Genomic DNA, 27,994 nt, shown 5'->3' with positions numbered 1-27,994 from the left:
TAAAATTGAGACTTTTTTCCGATAATATGGTGGCCGTCAACGTCCACAGCACAACTATCGAAAAAGAAGCATCCTAGCTGCAGTCAGTTTGTTCCCAAAATTTTGTTTCACTTTTGCTGAAACAACCGGTATATCGCTGCGCTTGACAAAAACAGTGACAGGCAAGATGGCGACGAGTGGCAGTCAACGGATAGTATGTTCGTGGCTCAGCAGGCGGCCAAAGAAACACGAAACCAGGGCGCAAGCGGTGATATTGCCCGATATGCGCTGAGCTACTTTAAACCATTCATGAATATATATTTTTTTAATTATTGTCACTAATAGCACGTAAATAAACGCAACCCTCTATTCGATGATAGCAGACCAAATCCCCATGACGCTCCCTGTAATGACATATTTAGTCAAGGCAATAATTTGAAACCATTATGTGCAACGGCGCTTAAGGTCGAGGACAACCCTTCATGCAAAGGAGTAAACAAAAGTGGGGCAAATACTCACACGGAGACAAAAAAGAAAAATCGCCCAGCCTGAGGGTCGAACCCAGGACCCTGAGATTAGGAGTCTCATGCTCTACCGACTGAGCCAGCCGGCATATAACGAAACATTACGACACACTACTGTACTATGCAATATATAATACAATATAATACAATAAATTACACTGTGCAATACAGGTATTAGGCTCTGGAACGTTCAGCGCCTGATGCTGAAGAAAGAGACCAACGACAACCATGTTCAACGCCTGACGGTCAGAAAAGACAACGACGACAACGCTCTCTCCGACGCTCGCGCGTGTGCTGACACAAGCTCTACGACTGATCTCCGAACGTTCCATTCACTGTTAACGGCGTATAGCGCCAATATAGCACCCTGTGCAAGGTCTTCTATTACAAGTGGTGGAGGTGCTGGGTAGCGTTGCCTTGCTCGATTCCACGGCCACCTATCCCTTCGTAGATACCATCGCCGGCCTTCACATCAGCGCCATAACGCCTCTTCCTGTCACCACTGCGTCTTCCCTCGAAGTTTTCAACCAGTCCATCGACGCCGGCCTGATGGCCTTACAACGAGCCCAGCTTGTCGCCATCCTACAACGTTTCGCGGCTTCGTTCGACTCCCAACAACCTTCGTTGGGACGCACAACTGTTACCCACCGTATTGATACTGGCGCCCGTGCCCCTTTGCGCCAGCGACCGCATTGCCGAACAGGTGACCGACACGCTGCAGCGCAACGTGATCCAACCGTCGCACAGCCCTTGGGCGTCTCTGGTCGTCCTGGGCAAGAAAAAAAGACGGATCCGTCCGATTCTCTATAGAATACCGCCGACTGAACAAGATCATGCGTAAGGACGTTTACCTTCTCCCTCGTATTGACGACGCCCTTGACTGCCTGCAGGGAGCTGAGTTCTTTTCTTCATTAGACCTGGTTCCGGTTACTGGCAGGTGCCGATGGCAGAGGCCGATCGCCCGAAAACCGTTTTCGTCACACTCGATGAGCTCTATGAACTCTTCAATGCCCCTGCCACATTCGAGCGCATGATGGACAACCTACTAAGAGGGCTCAAATGGCACACTTGCCTTTGTTGCCTGAACGACGTTGTCCTTTTTCCCCGGATTTTCCATCTCACCTCCAACGTCTTGAGACAGTTCTGCGATGCCTGACCGACGCTGGCCTCCAATTAAATTTAAGGAACGTACCGTTTAGGACCGCGGCAGCTAGCCATTCTCAGACATGTCGTCTCTAGGGATAGCGTTCTTCTTGATCCGGCAAAATTGCGCGCTGTGGCAGAATTTCCCAAGCCCACTACTGTGAAAGAACCCCGCAGCTTCGTCGGCCTCTGCTCTTACCTCCGCCGCTTCGTTCGCAATTTCGCCACCATCATCGACCTTCTGATCATGCTTCTGTCCAGCCACGATCTTTCAGCCTGGTCTCAACACTGTGACGAAGCCTTCGCGACGCTCCGTCACTTTCCGACGGCTCCGGCAATCCTACGTCATTTCGACTCTTCTTCTCCCACGAAAATCCACACTGATGCCAGCGGCGTCGGCCTCAGCGCAGTACTCGCTCAGCGGAAGTCTGGCTTCGATGAGTACGTTGTCGCTTACGCCAGCCGGACCCTGACAAAAGCTGAAGCAAACTATTCCGTCACCGAGCAAGACTGTATAGCTATCCTCTGGGCAATAGCCAAATTTCGCCCCAACTTGTATGACCGTTCTTTTGATGTCGTCACCGATCATCAGTCCCTCTGCTGGCTGTCTTCATTGAAAGATCCTTCCGTTCGATTGGCCCGTCGTTGGGCTCTGATAGCTCTGAGGCTCCAAGAATACGACATTAACGTTGTCTATCGCTCTGGCCGTAAACATGCCGATGCTGATGCCCTCTCAAGTTCTCCCCTGCCGCCTGAAGCCACTCCTGCTATATCCGCCCTATATCCCATCGACATGCCCACCAATATGACTTCTGAGCGACGCAAAGACGCATGGATCGCTTCACTCCTGGATTTTTTATGAGCGATCGTCACGACCTCCTTGCCGCGTTCTCCGTCGCCAGTCTAACCATTTCGTCATCAGAATTTGCGCAGATATAGCCGTGTAGGGGTTATGAGTGTATTCAGCTTTATCTGCCGAAGGACATGAGCCTCCCGAACGGAGATATTACGATGAGGGTCTGGGTAGAGCTTGCGGTATAAGCGAGCAGCGTTGTAATATTCGCTGATGGTGGCGCGAAGAACCGGTCTCGACCCGCCCTCCAAGGGCCTTGGCCAGGGGATGAACGGTGCCCGGTTACGAGTATCACGGGCGATCTGGTTCGCCAGCTCATTGCCACCAATCCTCGAGTGGATCCAGGGATCCATCGGAAGAAGACAGGGCAGGGCTGCAGCGCAACAAGTGAGGCCTCGAGCTCAGCGGACAGATGAGGTGTGAGAGTTCGTGAGCGCCTCACCCTTGAATACCAAATGTCATATCGCGTTGGCCCATGGAAGCTGCGTAAGTAACGGACGCTCGCTGGGTGTAGGCTGTGGGAGTTCGCAAAAAGTTCTGACAGCGGCTCCGTGGAACGAGCACGGTCCGAAGCAGGAGTTTGTGCTCTGTACACACATTATAATGGTTTGGATTATGGGCCTTAACGTCCCAAATAATTGGCGCAGTAGTGGAGCACAGCGGATAATTTAGACCGGCTGGGACCCTTTAACGTGCACTCACTATACGGCATCACGTCGTACACGAGCCCCTTTCATTCTGCCTCCAACGAAACGCGGCCAGGGTCGAACTCGGACACCTCAATCAGTGGTAAAGCGCCTTGACACTGAGCCACCGCGGCGGGGCTCGAACGAATCATTCAGCACATTAAGGTGCTTATTTCGCTAAAATAAATAGCGCACAAAGGAAGACAGTACCTAAACAAATTACTTATAGTTCTAATTTGTGCATAGTACAGAGTTCTAAAGGAGCCATAAAATATATATATTTGTAACATTACCTCCAACCATTGAAAGCCATATTTGTTGTTGGCAACAATAAAGGCATGCTGCCTTATCACTGTTATTGTAAGGCACGGAAGCAATCTTGCTCATGCTCCGTGCCACCGATACGTGGTTTTATCGTTTACTTTGGACACTTATTCGGCCCATACTTCCGACCTGCATAAGCTTTAATGGCTGCTCAAAACTCAGTTTGGTATTATATGTCCTCCCTTGTGATTACGGTCAAGGACACGCGTGACCAGACATGTAGCTATTCAATATCACGAGGGGTTATCGTTGTTCCTATTCATTTTGGCCTCTTCTCATGGACACCGGAAGGGCTGAGACGTGGTACAAGAAGCGCCGCCAAAAGAACCACCGCCATCACTGGTCTTATGAAAGGCTTAATCTGAATTTTTTTCTAAAGGGAACTTTTGCAAACATACGTAAATGAGTTCTACCAGCAACACATGAAAATGCGGCCGCATGATAGCTCTGAGCAATGCTCGGGCAATTTTTGGCAGAAGGACCAAGCAACATGCTCTACAGCAGTCGGCGGCGAAGCAAAACAAATTTCGACATCACTGCAGAATCCACATTGGAGAAATGCGTAAGCCTGTGAGCGTTGCTGTGTGGTCCGCGAGATGTGTCACCGGGATTCCGCAAGTGACAGATGCTGCAAATTTTCGTTCCCGTGTACCAATTATAGAACACCGGTGGAATTTGACGCGTTGTGTTCGACAAGGCGCACGCGATGCACCGTGTGCACCGCTCACACTTGCGAATGTTTCCATTCTGCAGTACTCTCGGAATTTTGCAGACTGCAGTTGATTGCTCACCTCTCTTTACACACTTTCTAACCATTGACACCCATTTGTTCACGCAAATCACGCACTCTCTGTCACGTTCACACATTTCAAATTTCCCGCCCCGGAATAGGCCTACCTCACCGGAGGTTGACTACCACCTTACCCTCTCTAGACGTCGACATTACCTCTCCCAGCTATTTCGACGTCTGATTGACTTGGTTTCAATTAAGTAATTAACTCACATGCACCTCCCGATTTCCCAGTTTTTTATGCTCTATCTAATGCAAGCAATATTTTTCTTTTAAACTCATTTGTTCGAACGTAATCGGGTGAAAAAGCTAGTGATGATACGAAACCGCAAACATAGCCATACTCGCATTTAAAAGACAATGCAACCCCAACAGAGCAGCATTACTTCCAGGGACCATAGCAACATAGTGATCTGCGTTGAGCAGCCTTGCGCCGGAGGCGGTGTGGTTGACCGTAAACAAAGTGTAAGGGGAAAAAATAAATAAAACCACCGGTTTTTCCCAGCGGCGAAATTGTTGGGGGTGTAGCTTAGATGCGCTCACCCACAGTCTTATTTACTATCAGGAAGCTACGATTTGCAATTTATTTCTTGTTACCAAGATATGGTACGTGTTACAAGTACTGCATAGTTCTCGTGCGAAAGTGCATAGATTAATTGCACCGTGTGTTCGCCGTTTTGGTGTGGGGAAGTACTCAGGATTCCACGGATTCCACAACATATTGGATTCCAAGGCAAGGAAAGAAAGCGTAGCAGGGGGCGGCAGATAGTTAGGTGGGCAGATGAGGTTAAGAAGTTCGCAGGGGTCAAGTGGACGCAGGTAGCACTAAACCGGGTTAATTGGAGAAATATGGGAGATGTCTTCGCCCTTCAGTGGGTAGTCATGCTGATGATGATGAAGTACTCGGGAGCGCAACCGCCGAACCAGCTTGTTTCATCGCGCCCGCTCTGGAGGAGTTGGTTGCGCCAAGTGGTTAACCGTTTTATGTTCTTTCGTGATGCGAAGGGCCCATTTTTACGAACTGTGTGTCAGGTTAGGCTGAACAAAGTTTTGCCAAATTTAGCTGTAAGTTCGGCGAGCATGCAAGGGAGGATTTTCGAAATCTTTAAAGGAGTGTACAAGTCCTGTCGTGTATTGCAAGCCCGATTTTCTTTTGAATATTTATCAGCTGTGACCCGAAAGAAACTTTCTAAGGACTTGTGCGATGCCTTTCTCCCGATACCATTGTACAGATCGTTGTACTGTGCAGGTCCATGGAATTCAGTCGTTAAACGAGTTAAAAATATGGTCTGCACCAGGGGAAGCAAAAACTTTCTTTTTCAAGATTCTTTTCTCTGGCACGGACGCTAGCGGTCGCATTCTACATGCGTTCCGCGTTCTTCGAGCATTTTCGCCCGTTTTTCGCCACCGACTACCCCCGAATTTGCGTCAGACCCTTCGCTATCTATCCGGCGTGGACTGTGCAATTTTCAACGATTTTAGCCGAAATTTGTTGTCTCTACGATCAATTTCCTGCGGCCAAACTTGACCGAGGGAGGTAGGCCTAATGGCTGCGCACGCTTAGGGCGTGCCCGCTCCCAGCTGTGGCGGCTGCGGCCGCCTCACTTCGACTCGCCTCCACACCCTCAAGCTCAGAGATGCCGTATTCCGTCACCGGCACGGACATTTCGCCTGCGGACCTTGTCGACGGCACATGGACCGCGCTTGAAATGCAACGCCGATACCGCCGACCGACACCAGCGGATACGCCGCCGGCCAGCGCTCCAGCGTCTGATGCCACTACAGCTCACTGAAGCCAGCGTCTCCGCAGCCGCCCACCGCCACCTGCGAAAAAACGACCACTCCCTCGCCTGCCGACGGATGACTACAAAATCGTCCTTCGCCCTCAAGGTACAGTCGACCTGAACGCCGTTGGCCCCGCCAAACTGGCCATATCTATTTATGACGCTGCTCAGATCGACGGCCGCGTGGCCATCACCGCCGACCAAGTTAGAATCCACCCGAGCAACAACACCGTCACGGTCAGTACTCTGGACAAGGATCGCGCTCTCCTCTACGCCAAGGTCCAAACAATCACCCTAGACAATGTCGCCATCCCGGTCGCCACGTACGCCCCAGCCCCCGACAACTCGGTGAAGGGAATAATCTACAGAGCCCACAGCCACGAAACCGACGCAGAGATTCAGGCTGAGCTCAAAGCCAGGAACCCGGACCTCACAGTGGTAGCCGCGCGCCGCATGGGCCGCACAGGCCACTTCGTGATCACAAACGCCGGTGCCAAGTTACCCCGATACATGCGGTACCTTGGCTTTACTTTCGAAGTTTTTCCGTACAAAAGCGCCCGGAGGCGTGCTTTAACTGCCGAAAGCTGGGCCACAGAGCGGATGTATGCCCCCATCCAAGAAAGCCAACCTGCCGCCGCTGCGGCACTGCGCACGATCCTCCCCCGGACGGCCAACCACCGACATTCCAGGCGTCGTGTATTGCCTGTAAGGGAGGCCACCCTACAGGCAGCAGAAGCTGTAAATACCGCTCCATACAATCCACTCCAGCCAAGTCCTCTTCACCAACCACCGACATTGACAGCGACGCGGACGAGACAAACCCTGGACGCCAGTCTCGGCCCAGCGACCGTACCCAGAGTCGCCACCAGCCTCCTCGGGATCAATCCTTCCCCCCACTCGGCAGTGACAGCCGTTCAAGCCGGAGCCGTTCCGTCTCCGCCTCACGAAGCCCCCGGGCCAGACCCCAGATTGAACAGGCCAAGACAGTGAAGCAGCTCGCCTGGAAAGCCCCCACAGAACTCACCGCCACGTCTCCCGACTCGCAGGTAAGGGAGCTGGCAGACATGGTAAAGAAACTACAACTTCAACTAGCTCAAGCGAATGCGAAAATTCAAACATTAGAATCTGCGCAAATGAACGCTAGGTTGCAACCGCAGCAGGTGGCTCGCGCTCCTACCTCTGACGCAGTCAGTGATCCAAGCATGGATACCAACGAACCTAAGCGCCCAAAACGTAAAGCGTCTCCCCCCTCTTCATTAGCAGACGACGCCAATTTTGAGGCCTCCGCTGCGCGTATGTCCAAATTTGAGGACACCCTACTGCAACTCACTCCCATGATCGACCGGCTCGCAGAGCTACGCTACAATGGCAGCAAATATTCAAGCCCTTACGGCCCGCCTCGATGCCATCACCAGCCCACTACAGCCCACCACCCCTCCGAAATCTGCAACCCCTCCAAATCCCGCTACCTATCCACCATCCGTTATTGTCGCCACGTCGGAAAGTGCAGCCTCGTGCACCCGTGCAGGAGGTATTTTAAAATCACCTATGGCGCTCTCGCAGCGCCCCGAACCATACGCCAAACGCGATGGCTAATTCCCCCATCATAGTCTGGCAATGGAACTGCAGGGGCTTCAAGGCAAAGCGGCGGGGCCTTGTAGCACTCCCTGCAGGCCCAGCCGCGTACCCCTCACATAATAGCACTCCAAGAAACATACACAGAAACTAAACTTGTCAGTTACGCCGCATACAACCAGCAAAAAACCCACAGCCAAAGACCCAACACCGCGATACTGGTCCATAGAAATCTAACCGCTAATCAACTGGATTTGAACTACGCTGAAGTCCCGCACACCTTCATACAGGTCCTCCCGAATACCCGATCACAAGCCCCTATTCACATCCTAAATGTCTACAGCCCCCCCAGCGACAAGACCACACGAGTAGCCACCCTTATCTGCAAAGCCTGCATGGTCGCAAGCACAGGAATGCTCCTCATAGTTGGTGACTTTAACGCGCCGCACGAGCAGTGGGGCTATCCCCACAGAACATGCGGCCGTAAAGGAGCTAAAGTATGGGAAACCGCCCAGACTATGGGACTTACACTACTCACCGACCCCGACAGACCCACCCGCATAGGTAACAGCATCACACGGGACAGCTGTCCTGACCTCACTTTTGCTCGAAACATAACAGATGCGCGATGGGAAAATCTCGGCATGAACATAGGCAGCGACCATTATGTTCTCAGCACGACATTCACAGCCACACACAGCAAAGCCCCTCGCCGCACAGTCAAGCACACCAACTTGGACGCGTTCAGATACGTACGTACTAAACGTGCACCGATCCCCATCGAGGACCTGAACACCTCTGGACAGCCTCACTACTCCAGGATGCCGAAAATGCCACCTCCACGACTACACAAGAGGGGGATGGCCCCAACCCTGATGCCAAACTCATCCACATGTGGGAAGCACAGCGTAGCCTTCACGCTCGCTGGCTCCGACGCAAACATAACCGCCCTCTCAAACTTCGCCTTGCACGCCTTGAGCGAGAAATCGAAACTTACGCCGCCAAGCTTAGCCGGGAACAATGGCATCAAACTTGCGACCGCCTAAACGGACAGCTAGGCTGTAAAAACTCATGGTATCTGCTTAAACATCTCCTTGATCCGACCCACACTAAGGCCACATCCCACAAGAACCTCGCCCGAGTAATACACGCTTTTCAGGGCACAAATCAGGAACTGCTCGACACTCTGACAGACAAGTACATTAACACCTCGACCGAAATCCCCATCCCCGCGGCATACACGGGACTTCCAAGCACCGACATGGACAGGGACATCACAACAGCCGAAGTTCATGCAGCCCACAATCACATCAAGACCACCGCCGCCACAGGTAACGATCATATAACTAACAAAATGCTCCGTAACCTCGATGGCCAGTCCATCGAAGCACTCACGGAACTTTTCAACACCCATTGGCATCATGGTCGCCTTCCGAATACCTGGAAGCATGCCAAAGTGATCTTTATACCTAAACCGGGCAAAAAACTTGAGCTGGGCAATCTCCGACCTATTTCCCTTACATCTTGTCTCGGTAAGGTGATAAAACACGTTATCCTTAACAGGACCACGCAGACAAAGAAGATCTCCTTCCGCCCACTATGATTGGGTTCAGAGCCGGACTCTCCACCCAAGACATCATGTGGCAAATACAACATGACATACTCGACCCCGGTCCCAACCGGGCCACACGGACGATTCTCGGCCTCGATATTAGCAAGGCGTTTGACAACGTATCACACGCCTCCATTTTGACAAATCTCGCTCAGATGAATGTAGGCACCCGTACCTACAATTACATCGCGAACTTCCTACACAACCGCACCGCAGAACTCCACATTGGCGAACTCATCAGTGACAAGATTACCCTGGGCACCAGAGGAACCCCACAAGGTGCAGTCCTCTCCCCTTTCCTCTTTAATGTCACCATGAGGGGCCTTCCCCCAATTTTAAATGCCATACCTCACGTAAAACACTCCCTATACGCCGACGATATCACCCTCTGGACCAACTCTGGTTCAGACGGGGACATCCAGAGTTCCCTCCAGACAGCCGTTGACACTGTCCACACCTATGTACAGGCGAATGGCCTCACATGCTCCCCAACAAAATCGGAGCTGCTTGTCATCCGCAACAGGAGAGTGCGCAGACCGGCTCCCGCAGCGCTTGAGCTCATCACGCTCCACATCGACACACACCCTATACCTTCCGTCCAGACCATTCGTGTCCTGGGCATGCTAATACACAGAACAATACACAGAACTCCGAAGCAATACAACGCCTCCGCACCCCAGCTCACCAAATAATCGGCCTTATTCGCCGCATCTCCACACGTCGTAGAGGCATGATGGAGGATGACCTCTGCCGGCTAACACAGGCATTCCTCGTTAGTAGGATAGTATACTCCTATCCCTACTATCACCTTCGCCGAAAAGATGAGGAGGCAGTTAAAAGCATCATCCGCTAGGTGTACAAAGCTGCCCTAGGGTTGCCACAATATGCTAGCACACGACACCTCCTCCAACTGGGGATTTACAACACTCTTTCCGAACTTATAGAGGCACACAAGGCAGCCCAAATTCATCGCCTCTCCAGGACAAATCACGGCCGTCTCATCCTTGACCGGTTAAACGACAACCCAATAGGCGATCCCCATCCCACAGCCCCCCTCCCGACATGTGTACACAGCCGCCTCGTTGTCAAACCACTACCAAAAAACATGCTCCCTGGCCGACACGACGCGCGCCGTCAACACAAAGCCAGGGCACTCGATGAAACCTACCATACCGATGAACATGCAACATACGTGGACGCGGCAAGGCAAGATGCAACAACATATGTGGCCTGTGCTACCACGCCGCAATCTACACTGATCTCCGCCGCCACGGTGCGTGCCTCCTCCCCCACCGCAGCGGAAGAAACAGCTATAGCGCTGGCCATCGCTGACCCGCGTACGCGTACAGTCCTTAGTGACTCAAAAAGAGCAATTCTAAATTTCTCGGCAGGCTACATCTGCCTTCCTGCTGCATGCATCCGGCGCAGCTGCACTCCCGACCACAAAATTAACCTAGTCTGGGTACCCGCACACGCGGGCAACTCTGGAAACGATGGGGCCGACCAACTTGCCCGAGGATTAACAATCCGGGCGGTCGGTCTCACGCATCTAGACGCACTCGCTGAAGCCCCCCAGACTTTCGCCGCAATTACCAATTTACACAAAGAGACGCGACGCCTTTTCCCGCCTCCCCACCCCGACCTCGACCAAGCACAAGCCACCCTGCTGCGCAGATTACAGACACACTCATTTCTTAGTCACTCCAGGCTATCACTAATTACTAACGGGGAATACGACCCCGCATGTCCAAATTGTAACAACGGAGAACCCGCCACTCAGGCGCACATCCTCTGGGGATGCGTAAATAACCCGCCCCCAAGGGCCCTCCTGCCAGCTCCCTCTGCGGAAAGCTGGCACCAACTCCTTACCAAGCCAGACAGGAACAAACAACTTTCACTCATTTCGTGGGCCCAGGATGTCGCCCCCACCTGGGGGCCACACAGGACTCATCTGCCCTAATTCACAACATCTGGGCCAAATAAAGTTGTCTCTCTCTCTCTCACTTTCTTTTTCAAGCTCCATAGCAATACACTAGAAGTTATGACTTTAGAAATGAAGGGTTTTTTTTTGTACCTTGGGGAAATCACTGTTTTATATGCCGCCAACCGGAAACTATAGAACATATTTTCTTAGACTGCTGGGAAGCCTATTTCTTCTGGGACATTCTACAACGAACAATTAAAAATGACCTACCCGTGGATGCATTCGGAATACGATTTTTACCAATTGAAGATGATGATTCGCTACCGCAAGACATGATCATGTTGTTAGGCCTGCACAGTAATATTTTTTTTTCGCACGGAAGCTTGCCATAAGGCATATTATAGAAACTCATGTAAATGGCTTTCTGTGAGGAGCCGGAGCAGGCTCCCGCTCTTAGCGTTGTCGGTGAGCCATTTAGAAAAGCCCTCCTCCCTTGTGGTTAGTCCCACTTCGCGCAGTGTGTCCTTGATGAGCAGGTGGCGAACATCCACTTCTGCAGCTGGTGTGGAACACTTCCGAGCATGTGGTTGGTCCGATGTCTGCTTGAGATTTCCATCGGCATGTTACCGACGGGGTAAGGGCCGCCCCAGCTCTTATCCTTCTAAGGGAAACCTCCTCCAATCTCGTTAAGTTATGAGGGAGGGGGAATGTACACGGGGTAATGAGGGCACGTGTAGAGCGGGCATCAAAAGGGAGCCTGGTTGGGGGCGCAGTAGTGTTTGTAACATCGTGTGTGAGGTGGTCAACTTTTCTCTGCTCAGCGTTCTCAGCATCGTCTTGTGTCCAATGTATCTGGATACGTATGTTTTTTTATTGAGTGCGTGGATTTCCTGGATAATACATAGCGTCTTCGTCACTTCAGTTGTTTTATGGCGGCTAAGGAGTCTATAGATGTGGGCTTCTGTTATGGAATCATATTTATGGCCTCCATAGCATCGCGGATTGCATAGAGTTCCATCACAAGCGGGCCAGGGTATTCTGAAACATATTCTTTATGTACCTTTAGTTCGCTGTGTGTTGGACTAGTAGCTGCTGTTCTACCGCCATTTTCTACAATTGATGCGTCCGTATATGCAACGCAGGTACCTGGAAGTGCATCAACCAGAGATCGAGATGCCAGCTTTTCTTTGCGACGAAGCCGAGTGGTCTTGTTTGTCGTAATAGTCGTGAATTCCCACGACTATTCTGGCGATCCAGAATGGCTTTCAGGCATGCAGACGTTGATACGAGAAAAATACGGCAGTATTTTCGCGACGCTGTTGCGAGTGTTATTGAAGTTTTCAAGACACAAGACGAAGTGCCTAAGTGGCTTCCGAGAATGGAAGTGTTGCTTCAAATGCCTGACTTGTAATGAATCACGCAGCCGAAATCGCGTGGTTTTAACCCATGTTCTGTATTTGTCGCGTAATATTCTGTGTGTGTGTGTGTAGTAATGGTCTTTAAAAAATCTGATAATAAATTAGGCAACAAAGAAAAAAAAATGAGTAGCTCAGATGGTAGAGCGCTCGCTTAGCATGCGAGAGGTACGGGGATCGATACCCCGCACCTCCAGGTCGTTTTTTTTTTCTCGCAGTGTTTTATTATGTGAGACGTAAACAGCTAGTTCAGTCGACAAGGTGCCGTCGTTGCCGTACCCTAGCTTTGAGAAATGCGTGTCGGGAAAATTATGCACGTGACTTGCCCAACTTTCCAGACACGCGTATTAGTTCAGCAAACTGGCACCATGCGGCGTATCACCGCGAGCTCCTCATTTCTCTTTTCTTCTGCCCTTCCCTCTCTCGCCTAAGGGAGGACATAAGCACCGGCCAGAACTGCCGAACTCAGCGGTGGGGATTCTTTTACGTTTCTCTGCAGACAGGAGGGTGGATATTTTTTTTTTCGCCCACCTTTTTGGAAGCTGGATCACCGACCGCCACCACCACCACCACAGGGGGTCCCTCGCTTTTTCACCATCGTTGCGCGTTTGCTCGCTGCAGCAGTCTCCACTGTCCGAGCGGAGCAGCGAGGAAATCGAGTCGGCAAGGCTGCCGCAACGACTATTGCGTTCGCGCTGCACTGGCGCGCTGTATGTACAGTCCCAGCCATAATAATACGCAGCATGCCTCAGCGATAAAATCTGTCGCCACGCGTAACCTAGCGAATATTAGAAGGTGCCTAATTGCATATATTATAGATTTAGCTTACCGCGATCCGCCACAGTGACCCTCTACCGCGCGTGGGTGGGGCGCACAAGCTTAGTCCCGATGCGGCAGGTCTGTATGCCGACATCAAGTATATGGCGCCATCTATCGGCATCAAGGAGATCTGGGCATGCGCAGTGGAACACGCGGTGGCGGATCACGGTAAGATAAATCTCCTATTAGAAAGGTTTAGCCTACCGTGATCCGCCACCGCACCACGGCCGGTCTCGGGAAAGAGCACGCTCTCCATCGAGAGCGGCCGTGACTGCGCAGGCCCAGATTCCCTTAACGCCGATAAATGGCGCCACATACTTGATGTGGGTGCATGTGCTGGATACGCATGTGCTGTTATGTGGTAACTCGATCCAGTGAAACAATTGACCATATTATACTCGAATGTAATGGTATCCATCCGGAAGTTGATGCAGGTGCAGTCGCTGTTCCTGAAGCTCTGGGGTTTAGAGATGCCAGTGACCAGCTGAGTAAACCGGCGGTGGAAGCTAGCAAAAAACGACTGGAAGATTGGTGGTTTAAAAGCAGAGAAGTGACATAATGCTAGTAATGTAGAAACAAAAATTTAATAAAAAGAATGATGGTATAATTAACCAATCTAAAATAATAATTAAGATATAGGGAGAAAAATGAGCATGATAGCTACTGCTACCACCCGTACGAGTGGTAGCTACTGCTACCACTCGTTTCAAAGGGGACGCTCCTATATTCCATCCATCCATCGGGTAGGGTGCCTCGATGTAGCGCGTCGCCGTACAGGGTGGAGACACCGCCTTTGATGGCGCCATGTTGGGGCAAGCACAGATATGGCGGGCTATGGAGCGTCGGCCCAATTTCTTGTTCAGCACAAGCTTGCGCTAGCAGGCTCAGGTGTATAACATTTTTCCATATATACTCGCAATCCTGAGCGCATTTTTGCTCGAAAAAAAATATAAAAGCAACTACTGCTTGCTAGCATGCGTAGTTCTAAGAGGAAATGATCAAACTGCAGACAGTAAGCATTAACTCTTTCGCCGTCTCGGATGCTAAAACGCGCTTATTTTGACGACTGGCTGTTTTATAAAGGAATGCATTTTGTACTGCCGGACATGAATGAGTTTATGAGGTGCATAACATTCACTTGCGTCTCTTGCTATAGATCAACAACCATGTCTACGTTTCACTCAGCCGTATATCGAAAATTATTTGTATCGCAATGGCCAATCGTAAACCGTAGAAAAGACAGCACACACCGTCAACTTGCGAGGCGGTAGCTGCCAACCGCGGCCTAAATCCCGCTCCCTCCGTGAGGGAGCGCTACAGTGCTACAATCTAGCCAGGTAAGAGTAGGTTAATAAGTATAATCGGGCTTAAAAGAACAAGATCTTTTTTTTGTTCTTTTAAGGCTCACTATACTTATCATTAACCAGCACTGATCTGACAAGATTTTTGATTGGTTGAGCAGAACATAGAATGTGGTGACATATTGCAGCTAGGAGATGTACGGTACTACTTTTTCATTAATGCAAACTACCTCGTGTTTGCTCCTGGCAAACCGATGGTCGTGCACTTTTCTCTGTTGTTCAGAAGTAGAAAGGTAACATAAAATCAAAATGCATCACTTGCAGAGTTTCCGAAACAGTTGAGCATGAAATCAACAGAATTTCAGTGATGCGGATTCGAAAAGCGCTCAACATGTGGTCAACACTGCACCTTCAAAGATGAAGATTATTGATAGAGTTTCAACAGCGTATGTTGACACATCTGATCCGAATTTCTACAGAGATCCAACATGCATTTTTGTAACTTAAATATGCAACCTGAACAGTGCAATCTAGATGTAATTATAATATGAATATAACTAAAAACGTTTCAGTACAGACATGACATATGACAGAAGCAACATTTTAAAAAAAGGTAAAGGACAAGGCAAAACCTCTCATCAGTTGGCAAAGAAAATCAGTCAGAAAAGATGGACGTCAAATGAACATACATATGGTCACGGATTGAAGCACTGCTGTCGTCACTCTTCTAGATCCTCTTTTTGTGCACTGTGCACTCAATTCTTGTGTGAAATGATGTGCGCTCGACCGGTTATCTCCATTGTGGCACAGTACATTTTCCTGCTGTGCCGGATAACTTAAAGGCTGATGTGCATGGCCACGGTAAAAGCTCGCACAGTTATTTTTTATCTGTACTGATTGCGCTATAAATATTTATCTGTGCTTGATCAGATGAGGGAATTCACTTATGAAAAATCAAGCCGCAAGATCATTTTAAAGGTGACGATCGCAATACTTACAATACACATTTAGAACATTCATATTGCACATATAATTGCTCACGGCGTATATGGCAAGGAAATACTCACATTACAATCACACTACCTTTAGAGAACTTCTTTACAGGAATGTTACATGAGAAATACCAAACACCCTTCATCACCAAACAGTGATACATTTTCAAAGTCATAGGGGCAACAGAATACTATGCATATAGAAAGAGAAAAAAACAAACATGCAAAGCTATAAGGCACTTGTCTCAAAACGCGGCTGTTGCTTATTACTGGGATTGAAATCATTGCTTTTCTCTTTCTTTCCTTAGAAGGTGGCACTATTTTTCAATTGATTTGACCTTCGTCGAAACTATCATAGCTCGAAGCTCTGTGCGCAAATCCCCTGCATCCATGACGTCTACATTTTATAGCGGATTTCCTCGTCTCAGTTTTTCTTCTGCACAGCATGGCCCCTTCGTCCGTGTCTCTTGAATAAGTCCTTCAAACTAATACTCTTGGTCCTTCTTATTCTATACACGGCTTACTCTGAGGTTCTCACTCACTTCAAGCCTTTTCGCCAGCTTGAGGGCGTCAGCAGCTGCATTCCATTTATTAGACTTTCCATGATGTAGATGCTTCCGCACGTAGTTTTTTTTTTTCTTTAAGCCTTGGATTGAAAAAAAGCCGAGGCACTTAAACTTTTCGTGATTTGCGGGAGCGTGGTGCGCGAGAATATGTATGTATGGTGTAACTCTATCGCCATCATAACCTTTGCAACCTTGGGCTCGTAATTCTAAGAATGTGTGAAAAAATTCTGAAGCTTCACTTTGTATGCTACGACCTTCAACATCATATTCTTGGAGGTGCAAAATCTTGCACAGAAGCCTCCAAAGGAGCAAAGCTTTTCCTTTGTTTGAGGGTATAATTTCTCAGCCAGCTTTCCTTGCAATGCCTTCAGCAGGACCTCGCAATCGCCCCCAAATAGAGACGTGAATGTTTTTTTTCTTTTGCCTCCTTCACTAATTTCCCAGACTTTAAATTTAATCCCATAGTTATTTATAGTGTCAACGATGTCCTGAACGTTATACATCGCAGATTTCGGACTTTTTCTTGGCAATCTTTCTCTTCAACTTCTGCAAGCAATCCATCCACAAGGCAGTTAATTATTCTCGGCTTCATGTGCAAAACATCAGGAATGATTAATTTAGAGTCTAAATTAAATAATGGCATGTTTTTCATTCCGTTCGCCTCTAAGCAACAATCCTCTTTCGGTTTTCAAGACTATGAATCAAAGAAGGCTCATTAAAACTCCTGTTGCTTGCTAGAACTGAGGACCTTGTCTGCAGGCTCGCTCGACAAAATGGTCAAGGATAGCATGATGCAGCAGACTGCAGACCCTGGACAACAAGCAAAAATTTCAATCTGACCCTAGACAGATGCGAGTTGACCACTTGTGGCCCCCCACAGATATGCTACCCTTTTTTGTGACGATGTTAATTTCTGTTATTAAATCCCGAAAACATTCTCTTATTTCAAACTTCTCCTCGGAGATCTCCGCCACACTGAGAAGATGATGGAGCTTTTGGCTTTGTAGCTGTCGAAGTTTAAAAATTATCACGAATGATAATGTTGTCTAGGTCGTTCGTCTGCTCACAACGCAGCCATCATCCTCCATCTTTACCAAAACAGGCTTGGTGCAGAGCTCTTTCATATCCACGCCTACACCTTTAGCTAGCTCTTCCGCAACTAAAGTTAACTCTTCCTCAAATGAAACCTAAGCGCCAGGTGTGGTGCCTGGTGTTTTGAAGACTGTTAGTCTGCTGTCAGTGTGCTCTCTGTAAGAATTAATCAGTCCTAAGGCGGGTAGATTAGGAACGCTTGTGGAGAGGTGCTCCCAGAAAACGTTGCTTACAAAATGCGAGTCTAAGAGGGCTGCAACTTCTCGCAACTTGTTTTTGTGTGGGGAAAAAAGGGAATTGTAGTTAACTTGACCATTGCTACAAAAACCTCTTTCGACATTGTAATTTGAATACTATGTATTTTAGATCAGTTACCAGAAGCTGCCATACATTTAGGCTGTAACTCTCCAGTACATTTTCAAGTGCTTGCGTGATGAAACATCCAGCAGCATTAAGCTTTCTTTAGTCGTTTTATTTTTTTGCACCCCTCGGCGACCTTTATGTCTTTGTTGAGTAGCCCTGCACTCTGTTGGGATTTCAATTTTTCATTTTGCTGCTCAAGGTTGACACTTAAACTCATAGGCAGAGATGGTGTCTCTGAGCTCATATATGGTCTTTTCCGTAACCATTTCCAATTTCTCGAGCTCATTTTGTAGAGCAGCAATTATGATATTCTTTATGGATTCTCCTGTCTTCGTTTCAGGTGGGCTTCACTGAGACTCGAAGTTGATCTTTATGAGCCTCTTCTTGTTGAAAAAGGCTTTTGAATGGCCTGTCAAACCTCTGTAGTGCCTATCGGCACCATTGCACAGCGACGACGCAAATCGGTCCTCAAAATATTTGCCCACAATGGAAAGCCTAACATTCGGTGGCAAAAAATGATTGCACAGTTTAGAAGTACGTTTTTTGAAGAAGGCCCTTTTCGCGTCTTATCTTTATAGCTGTCGTATTGCTAAGCGTGAAAGTGACACTGTTACTTTCGACGACAGCAGACAAGTTGCTATCTTGATCTTGCTTGGCCATGTCGCAGAACTGTCGAAACGAATGAAAAGTAGGAAATTTGATGAACAAGAAATCAAAGCAACGGCCTACACAGTAGCTCTCATGCAATCACACACTTTGCAGAACAAGCCAGAACATCAAGAAAGCAAAACAAATAAAACAAAAGTACAGCTCTATTAGAATAAAAGTTACAATACCATTACCATAGGCCAGCAATCCCCTTTGTCACACACAAAAAAAACCTGCAATGTTTCACGAGGAAATCCACGTGGAAACCTTTTGCAAGACTTCTGGCGTGTTACCACACTCTTAATTCTTACTGAAAACTAAATGGCGACCGCGTTTCCAAGTTTTGTTTCCTGCACACACCACGTAGACGGACGTTGAAGCCTCGAAAAGTCTGCTTCCTCATAGAGTAGCCAACTTTTTTCCAATGGTTGGCCTTTGCTGTGAAAAGCCCACCGAAAAATGTTTTGCTCAAACTTCACCTTGAGTAGTCCGCTTGATCGTCGGCAGTTTGAGAGCTTTTTCTGGATTTCGTGAAGAACACCTTCAGATGCAGACTGCAGGTGTCTGTTCGATGGTTTCCTTGGTGATGTGAACTTGCAGAGGCAGGCATCGGCTCCAGGGTACAATGCCACTTCGAGAAACCTTTCCATTGCACCAGGTAGCCTTTGCCCTACATGAAAGAGAAATGGAGACTTTTTCTCAAGACTATCGGAAAAGATAAAATTTATCTAAAAGATTGAGGGAGGTGGTAAAACCAAAAGTGGAAAACTGCAACAGATTCTTATCATTTTGGTTGTTTTGATATTTATATTAGGCTTCTAAGATACATATGCACAAGTGAGGTTATACAACTTGCTACGAGGCAAATCTGCGTGTTACTCATAAAACAAAAATATGCTGCTCTGAATATGAAGGTTTGGTTTGGTTTGTGGGGTTTAACGTCCCAAAGCGACTCAGGCTATGAGAGACGCTGAATATGAAGGAAGTACTGTAGAGGACCTTAAAGTTGTAAGTGTCATGTATCACATTCAACATTGTACAGGATTAGACACAGGTTGAAATCAAAAAGCAGACTATTTCGCACGCAGTATGAAGCACTTCGACACATACCAACATCATCAAGGAGTTACGAAATCAGTGCCTTTGAAACAAAATTGACTATCACAGGCGTTTCATGGCAAATATGCACAAAAACTTTCCCATGTGTGCACCCAAGCCACTATAGGTTAGCTTCTATAGTTCTCTAGTCAAAGCTTTGTTCATTGTGATCTCCGCAGAGGTATACGAGATTTCTTGTTCAAAGCATACCCGAGTATTTAATCCAGTGCATTTACTTTGTATTTGGAATAATGACTGTGTTGTTGCTTCTTTATTTGGGAACTCAACTACTATAACAAAGTCTGGAGGCAAAGAGAACTGTGCCGCCTCCAGCTCGAAACAAGAGAACGGGAGGGGGGGGGGGGGGGGGGGGGTTGGTGAAGCAAAAGAGAGTCGAGCACAGAGGTGGCAAGAAGCCCGATTTCTGAAGTGATAATATTAATCATTCCTGATTTTCCTTTTATACACCTGGTACAGCTCTTAGGCATTGTTGCTTGTGTAAACCAACATGTAATTATCAATGGTGCTACGGCCGCGTTATACATTACAATGGCAGTATACATGGCAACGATGGCTCATGTGTGGCGCAGAACGTGAACTTTTTTTCGCGCTTAAGATAAAAAGCTCCGTAAAAGTCGCTGAGTAAAATTAAAATGTAACCAGCTTCCAATCGGGCCACATTTAATGTTTTTATTAGGAAGCCCTAGTACATCATTTGTGGCTGAATACGCGGAACAACACACTATTTTCTGAATTTACCGCTTTTAAGCGATATTATGTTATATATTTTAAATCAGAGGAATATTAAATATTTTAGATAGTCATCGAAAAATGTGACGTTGCTCATAAGTGCCGTGAAAGGTTAAAAATATCAGAAACGAGGTTTCTTCGGGTGCAGAAGATGAATTACAACAACGCAAAAATGTGTGTTGATTTTCTTTGCTGTGCGATAAAAACCACGTCGCATACGCATTCTGTATAAAAACGTTTCGAGCCCAAAATTACTTTTATTTTCATCAATTTTTTTTTTCCACTTGCTTGAGAAATTCAAAGGTCTGTCACATGACCGAATGAGTTTTTCTTACGTTAGATGGATGAATAAAGGGCACCAAAATTTATGGAAAAGACTCGGGCCTACATGGCATGAAATGACGATCGAATCGCTTCGTTCGGAGGGGTAAGAGCAGAGTCATCTTGACTATCAAGTCCCCGTTGCATGCCCGCAGCTACTCCAATTGAATATAAGCCCAAAACAGGCACACAATTACTTCCAATCTACATGCACAAATAGTGCGCATAGCTCTAGCTGAAATGCGAAAACCTGTTATACGCATAAACTTGTCTCCTTACTAGCGTGCATTTTTTTTTTGTTGATCGCAGTTCGGGAATAACATCAAACTAACTGAGACGCCAATATAAGCCACCATCCATGACTTTGCTTTTGAGACTCGGCTTGAAAGGCAAGGCTGCTTATCATCTGCTGTGAAGTGCTATCTTCCTGAAATCTTTGTACAAATACTGAATGTTTAGAGCAGTAAGCCTTGGTATGCATTTTCGTAATATTTGCTCGTTTTGACGCTCTTCCATGCTCCAAGCATGCTGCGCGTTATTCATTTACTGGTCCTTTATTTGAAGACAATGACCCTTAATTCTTGCTGCCGTAACATCACTTCTGCATACGTACCCGCCCGCTTTGTGTTGTGCTGACGAGCATATTGGGTTACTTTTATTCCTTCACGATTAGTTGCCTTCTGTTTCACTGTGGGTGATGCTGTTCAAGCCCCAACGGCAAGCTCATCAGTGGTGCACCCCCGTTGCATCTAAACTCGACCACGTCGAGTGTTGGGCAGAAAGTGAAAAGGTTGCAGGCGTTCAGCCGATCTGTCGCCCGTCACCAAACTTCTCTCGCTGAACAGCCGCTGCCCAACGGTTCCGACGCTCTCTGACCACAACAAACTTTTGTGTGCCGCTTCCTTACGCACAAAACCACGGCGCTTCAATGGTTAGAGCGACTACAGTTACTACAGGAACCATGTTTTAATATTGCCATATTGTGAAAAACAATATGGCAATATTAAAACATGGTTCCTAAATATAAATTTAGAACTTCACACAAAGCACACATACAAGTAAGGAGTGATGGCACTGCACACTCACAGCACAGATGAAATATACAAAAAAACATGACAACTCATAACAGTGTGCTCCTATCCAAAATGGTCACACTCACAGTAACGACAAAATATACATAAACGCACGACAACTCATGGCAGTGTGCTCAAGAGCTTTCCCCACCATGCACGAGTATGAAATACATCACAATAAGAGGTGCTAGCAATGACTTTGCCAAAGCTTGAAATTCTTAAGAAATGAAGCATCACAACCCAGTATGCTTGCATGCTTGCCAAAGAGGTGCATGAAGCTGCATCAAATCTAATTTCAAGTTGGGCATGTATGGAGCTGCTTCCTAGTAGTAGTGATAATGACGACCTAGAAGATTTAACAAGTTAAGATTCAAAATGGCCACAAGGGAACATCATGCCTAATTCCTTTCTGCTGGTTACCCATTGTATTAAAGCAACATAAAATAGGCACTCCCATTTTTATTTCATTCAATCAAATATCTAGTGTTCTTCAATTCTTGATAGAGTGACCACACTGATGAGGCTATACATAGCCTCCTCTATTTTTTCATGCCCGCGCAATGGCGCCGCGGAGACCGTCCGTTGCCCTCTCCTTTCCTCCTCGATTTACGCCTCGGCTCTCCGCGAGAGGCGCTCGCACCCCATACCCCGTTTACCCCGCACCCCGTTCGCATACCAGACACAGCTACGCGTTGATGGCCATCGAAGCACCCAAAACGATCCGTCAAGTAAGAGTTCTGTCCTTTTCCTCGTGTTGGTTGCAGGTAAGAGTGTGCGTTTTGCGACAGCAGCATGTTTATATCTTTTTCTTCAAATATCAGGGATGCATGACCGAATTGTGAGCAGTGTCAAATGAAGCGACCGTTTGTTTACTAGATTTTCGGGACCACGTGTTAGTTGTTGGCGTCGTTGCAACGTATACTGCTTTACTACTATAAAGTCAGTGATTTACGATGCATAGTTCTTATCGTTTCTTTGTGTTACTTTCTTTCTGTACCCAACTGTTCTCTGTCTGCATGCAGTGTGGAATCGGTGGTGGTGCCCTGCGCCCGACAAGATCCGTACTGCTGTGTGCCACGCTGCAACTCATCCAGTAAACAACGGACACCGGGCATATCGTTTCACGAAATACCAAGCGATCCGGAACTGACCGCGAAATGGCTAAAAGTCATTTCTCGTGAAAACTGGGTGCCGAATACGACGTCGTGCTATTCGACTGTATGCAGCCGACACTTCAGCCCCTCTGACTTCAAGGAAGGTTGCAAAATTCGAAAACTCAAGAAAGACGCTATCCCCAGCATTTTTGAAGAGTATCCGGCGTACTTGCAGCCTCCTAGAAAAAGAGAGAGAAGCAACGCGTCAGTGAAAAAGCGCGAGGCTGCTGCGCTAGCCGACCCACCACCGCCGAAGCGACGAGCAGTCATTGATGACAACCAAACGGAGTCGAGTCCGCGTCCGGTCGACGAATTGCCGGCTGTCGACGTCGCCTTTGAAGATTTGTCACATGTGGACTGCACCGCTACCGAACCATTCCCACCCGTGAGAAATTGCGCTAGCGGTCGCAGCATCATCGCGACTGTGCAGATGGATAGAGCAGTGCAGGTGTCCTCACAATTCTCGGTTTCGGCAGTGGAGAAACGAAAGTGGAGACGCAAAGAACGAGATCTAAACGCGCGTATTCAGCGGCTCGAGAACACCGTCGCCAATTGCAAAAAAGAAATGCAAATGCTCAGGGAAAAGTGCTTTGTTCATGCATTCCTCCAAGTTGAGGAGAAATCGCAGGAGAAAGACTTGGCTGCATCAGTATTAGCGGAACAAGTTAAGAATTTCGGGAAAACGAAACCAAATTGGTCTGACTTGACAGTGCGTCATGCTGTGGTTCTACGGAACATCTCGACTCGCGCATACGAGCATATAAGGAGTACAGGCATTCTCCAGCTGCCCAGTCGAAGTACTTTGGAGCGTTTTATGGGCTCATCACGTGGAGAAGTCGGCGTGACGGAGCTCGTGAAGCAAAGGCTGTCATCCGAGCTCGCTTCTCATCCCTCATCGCAAGCCAGAGCGTGCTCGTTAATTGTAGACGAAATGCGCGTGAAACAGAGGCTACTTTACAACAAACAAAGGGACGCCTTCATCAGCGAAGTAGACTATGGTGGGAGCTTTCCTAAGGAAACAACAAATGAGCCTGTGCTAGCCAACTCACTTCTGTGCTTCGTCCTCAACGGCCTTTCAGTTCCGTTCAAGATACCCGTGGCCTACTTTTTCACGAGAAATTGCACTGGCCGCGAGCTGCACACTCTCATGCGACACGTCCTGAAGGAAGTTGAAGACATAGGATTTCTCGTCGTGCGCATTGTCGCCGACAACCACAAAATCAATGTCTTAGCGTTCCAACTTCTGTGCACCGGAACCCTCACGCATTGCATTGAGCACCCAGGAACACCGAATCGAAAGCTTTTCTTAGCATTCGATCAGTGCCACTTGATCAAAAACGTGCGATCGCAGTTTTTGTCGCGTGACATTGGAAGAGGCGGCGAAATAACGGCGAGCCACTTGAAGAGCCTGTACAAAATGCAGCAAGGCAGCCTTGTAAAGCCAGTTCGATACCTAACGAGAAAACACGTATTCCCCACAAATATTGAAAAAATGAACGTGAAAAGAGCAATTCAAGTTTTGTCTCCTGCCGTGACAGCTGCACTGAAGCTCCTGCAAGAGCAAGCGGGCCACACATGCGACGCAAGTTTCGCCGGTGTCGGACCGACGGTTGAATTCATGGACACCATGCACCGCTGGTTCACGCTCATGGACGTGAGCAATTGTACCCAGCACATACACCAGAATAATGCTGACTGCAAGCAGTTCGAATCCACAAGCGATGAACGGCTAATCTGGCTTGAAACAAGCTTCCTCTACTACCTGGCCGATCTCAAAAGCCAGTGCCTGGTGAAGAACTTCTTAACCAAGGAGACTTACGAAGGCCTGGTGATGACAACTCGCTCAAATGTTGAGTGCATTCGATATCTTCTTGAAGATATGTGTTTTCACTTTGTTTTAACGAGGAAAATGTCGTCTGACCCAATCGAGTCGTTTTTTGGCTGGCTGAGGAAGTCAGCCGGTTCAAATGATCAAACGGATGCTCGAGCTGTTCTCTCAGGTATTGAGAAGACTCTGAAGACTGGCATCGCGTCGGCGTCAAGTACGAGCAACGTAATGGCAGCAGAAGGCAGCGATTGCTTGTCAACGCTGCCGCAGCAGAAAAACCGAAGGGAAGGAACCAGTGAGGAATTCCCCGCAGATGCATGTAGAGAACTCACAGAGCGACTCAAGCAAGAACAGCCTCTGCTTCCTACTCCAGATGTCGCAGCGTTGGCCATGGTCGGCGGTTACTTGGCAAGAGCTGTACAAGAAAAGATCGATTGTGAGGAGTGCGTCAGTCTGCTAACAAAGCCAAACGCTTCGGCGCCCTCGGATTCGCTGATAAAGCACCAAGACCGCGGTGGACTCATCTACCCATCTGGAGAACTTTTAGCGGCTCTCTACGCATTGGAGAAATTTATCCGCGTTCTTCTCGCAAGAAGAAGGCACATGAATCACCCTTTGAAGGAGGCTGTGAATAATGCCGCTGTAATACCTCGCGAGCACAAAATCTTGATGTGCTCGACGCCAGGGCACCAAGAGAACCTGCTGCAGCTGTTGTTGACAAAGTTTTTTCGGCCAATATTCACAAATTTTGCAATGAAGGCGACAGACAAACACGACATTGCTAAAGTATTTGAAATAAAACCGCTGTCACGAAAGAGCCTCAAACTGTGAGCGATGATCTCACAGTTAGGCGCTTTCTGTTGAAGGGCAGGCTTTCCACACCATGTTTTGTGTTGCTTACTTCCGATGCACATTGCGTACAAACATCAATTCAACGTGCGATTTTATTTTACAGTTCTATGTCAAATACGAACGCCAAACGTGTCTCCAGGAGCGCGCGCAAGCAGCGTCGTCTGCACTGGGACAGGGTATGGGCTGGCAGCGCGATCTGGTGGCGAGCGCATGAACTAGGCGGTACGGACGGCGCGCTTTGTTCCTCCCCTCAGTGAGCGGGCATGAAAAAATAGAGGAGGCTATGGGCTATAATATCACGTGTGAGTACACTGGAAGAGAATTTTGGATGTTCATATTGCAAGAAGCGTAACATACTACTTGATCCCATCTCACAGATCGCATGAATATAATGTAACTTCTCATGTATTTTTTTTTTGCGCCAGCACATGGATAGATGATGTTATGTAGAGCAGTTTAGAGCACCACTATGAAATTTCACATTAGGTATGTGCAGCTGTGTGTATCTACCCATTTCACAGACTAAACCAGAACATCTTCGAGTTGCCATTGCCACAAGCATAAATTCAGAGCAATAACCTCGTATGACCATATCTGCAGACTGAACAAGTATGGACAAAAACACAAAACATGAGCGAGATAAAAGCCTGAATGACTAAATAGATTTATACCTCGATATGCTGATGCTATAATGCTATATGAGAAATTGAGGCCCATGCTGTCACAGAGAAAGCCACCTGTTTTTCGCAGAGATATCTATGAAGCCATTTCTCAAGAATTGTACCATCTAAATATGGCATTTAGGCCACACTAAAAGGTGTTAGTCATCAAGGATAACAACAAGATCACAGAATTGTTCACAAAACGTAACATGCCTGATGAAGTGCCATAACATAGACTAGGAAAAGCACAATATCATGAATGCTGTTCATCCAGAGTACTTCAAAACGTTTTGAGGTTAATCACAAGAAAACATTTAACTCATACTGTACGGTCTAAAAGAAAGACACGTTATATCTAAGGGCTAGACTTTTCAGCTTTTTTTTGTTTTTTTTTCCTTCAGTATATATTTCTTCCCCTTCATGGATCACTGCCATGTCGTGGCAGAGGGGCTTGCGAAACTCTATGAAGTCGTGAGCTCTGCTGTGTAGGGCCACCCAAGATAGACAGGTCACGGCAGAGAGTTCTGACAAAATGTAATTCACTGGAGAAGGTAATGGCAACCCACTCCAGTACTTCCTGCCAAGAAAACCCTATGGCCAGTCACAATACCATTAATGATATATCGCCGGAAGATGAGCGCCCCAGGTTGGAAGGCGTCCCACATGTTACTGGGGATGAACAAAGGGCGATTCCTAGTAGCTCCAGGACGAATGAAGCGGCTGGGCTAAAGCCAAAAGGACGCTCAGTTGTGGATGTGTCGGGAAGCGACCGGAAAGTCCGATGTTGCAAGGAGATAGATTACAAAGCAACATGGAATGTAAGATCTATGACGCAAGGTAAACTGGATGTCGTCAAGTGAGAAATGGACAGATTGAACATTGATACCTTGGGTATCAGCGAGCTCAAGTGGACCGGAATGAGAGAATTTAACTCCGGCGACCATTATGTCTTTTATTGTGGGCACGAATCCAAGAGAAGGAATGGGGTCGCTCTCATAGCAAACAGAAGAATGGGCAAATCAGTGCTAGGGTACAACCCCAAAAACTACCGAATGATTTCACTTCGGATCCAAGGTCACCCTTTCAACATAACAGTTATTCAAGTCTATGCACCGACCACTACTGCTGAAGAAGCTGACGTTGAGAGATTTTATGCGGACCTACAATGCCTTTTAGACCGCACCCCATCATCAGAAGTCGTTTTTCTCATAGGAGACTGGAATGCTAAGGTCGGGAGTGAAGAAATATCCGGAATTATAGGCAAGTTCGGTCTTGGCGAGCCAAATGAAGCTGGGCAGAGGCTAGTAGAGTTTTGTCAAGAAAACAACCTGACCATAGCAAATACTCATTTTCAACAGCACAAGAGGCGCCTGTGCTGGACTTCACCGGACAGTCTGTACAGGAATCAGATCAATTATATTCTTTGCCGGCAGAGATGGAGAAGCGCTATACAAGCAGTAAAAACAAGGCCTGGGGCCGATTGAGGCACCGATCATCAGCTTCTTGTTGCCAAAATTAAGCTTCGATTGAGGAAAACGCAGAAAACTAGAAGGCCTTTCAGGTATGATCTGGATCAAATTCCATTAGAATATGCTGTGGAAGTGAGGAATCGATTTCAAGAATTAGATCTAGAAGACAGAGAGCCCGAAGAGATGTGGACTAATGTTCGTGATATAATACAAGAAGTTGCTACTAAGGTAGATCCAAAGCAAAAGAAATGCAAGAAAGCAAACTGGTTATCTGAAGAGGCTATGCAAATAGCTGAGGAAAGGAGGATGACAAAAGTTATGGGGGAAAGAGAAAGATACAAGGTTCTCAATGCAGATTTTCAGAAAATAGCAAGGAGAGATAAGAATGCCTTCCTGA

At 47.7% G+C, this 27,994-nt stretch overlaps 1 protein-coding gene and 1 non-coding gene across 4 annotated transcripts in view; both read right to left on the bottom strand.

Annotated features, from left to right (window-relative positions):
* Positions 1–519: 519 nt before the first annotated feature.
* On the bottom strand, positions 520–591 carry TRNAR-CCU (transfer RNA arginine (anticodon CCU)). Its single transcript has one exon. It is a non-coding gene; the product is annotated as a tRNA-Arg (tRNA).
* Positions 592–14,079: 13,488 nt separating this feature from the next.
* The window catches only part of LOC146196085 (uncharacterized), a 48,236-nt gene continuing 34,321 nt past the window's right edge, over positions 14,080–27,994 (bottom strand). For all 3 annotated transcript variants that reach the window (XR_014706077.1, XR_014706076.1, XM_084598088.1), the window contains 2 exons: positions 18,870–19,060; positions 14,080–18,411 (listed from right to left, as the gene is read on the bottom strand). Coding sequence is in view for 1 of the 3 variants with exons in the window: in XM_084598088.1 (XP_084454214.1) it covers positions 18,271–18,411; positions 18,870–19,060 (332 nt within the window). In the remaining 2 variants the exon portion in view is untranslated. The remainder of the gene's footprint in view (positions 18,412–18,869; positions 19,061–27,994) is intronic.

This window comes from Amblyomma maculatum, chromosome 3, assembly GCF_055883805.1.
Source record: "Amblyomma maculatum isolate TAMU_Amacu chromosome 3, ASM5588380v1, whole genome shotgun sequence".
Lineage (NCBI taxonomy): Eukaryota > Metazoa > Arthropoda > Arachnida > Ixodida > Ixodidae > Amblyomma > Amblyomma maculatum.
The sequence above is the reverse complement of the archived record's forward strand: the minus strand, read 5'-3'. Positions and strand labels throughout refer to the sequence as shown.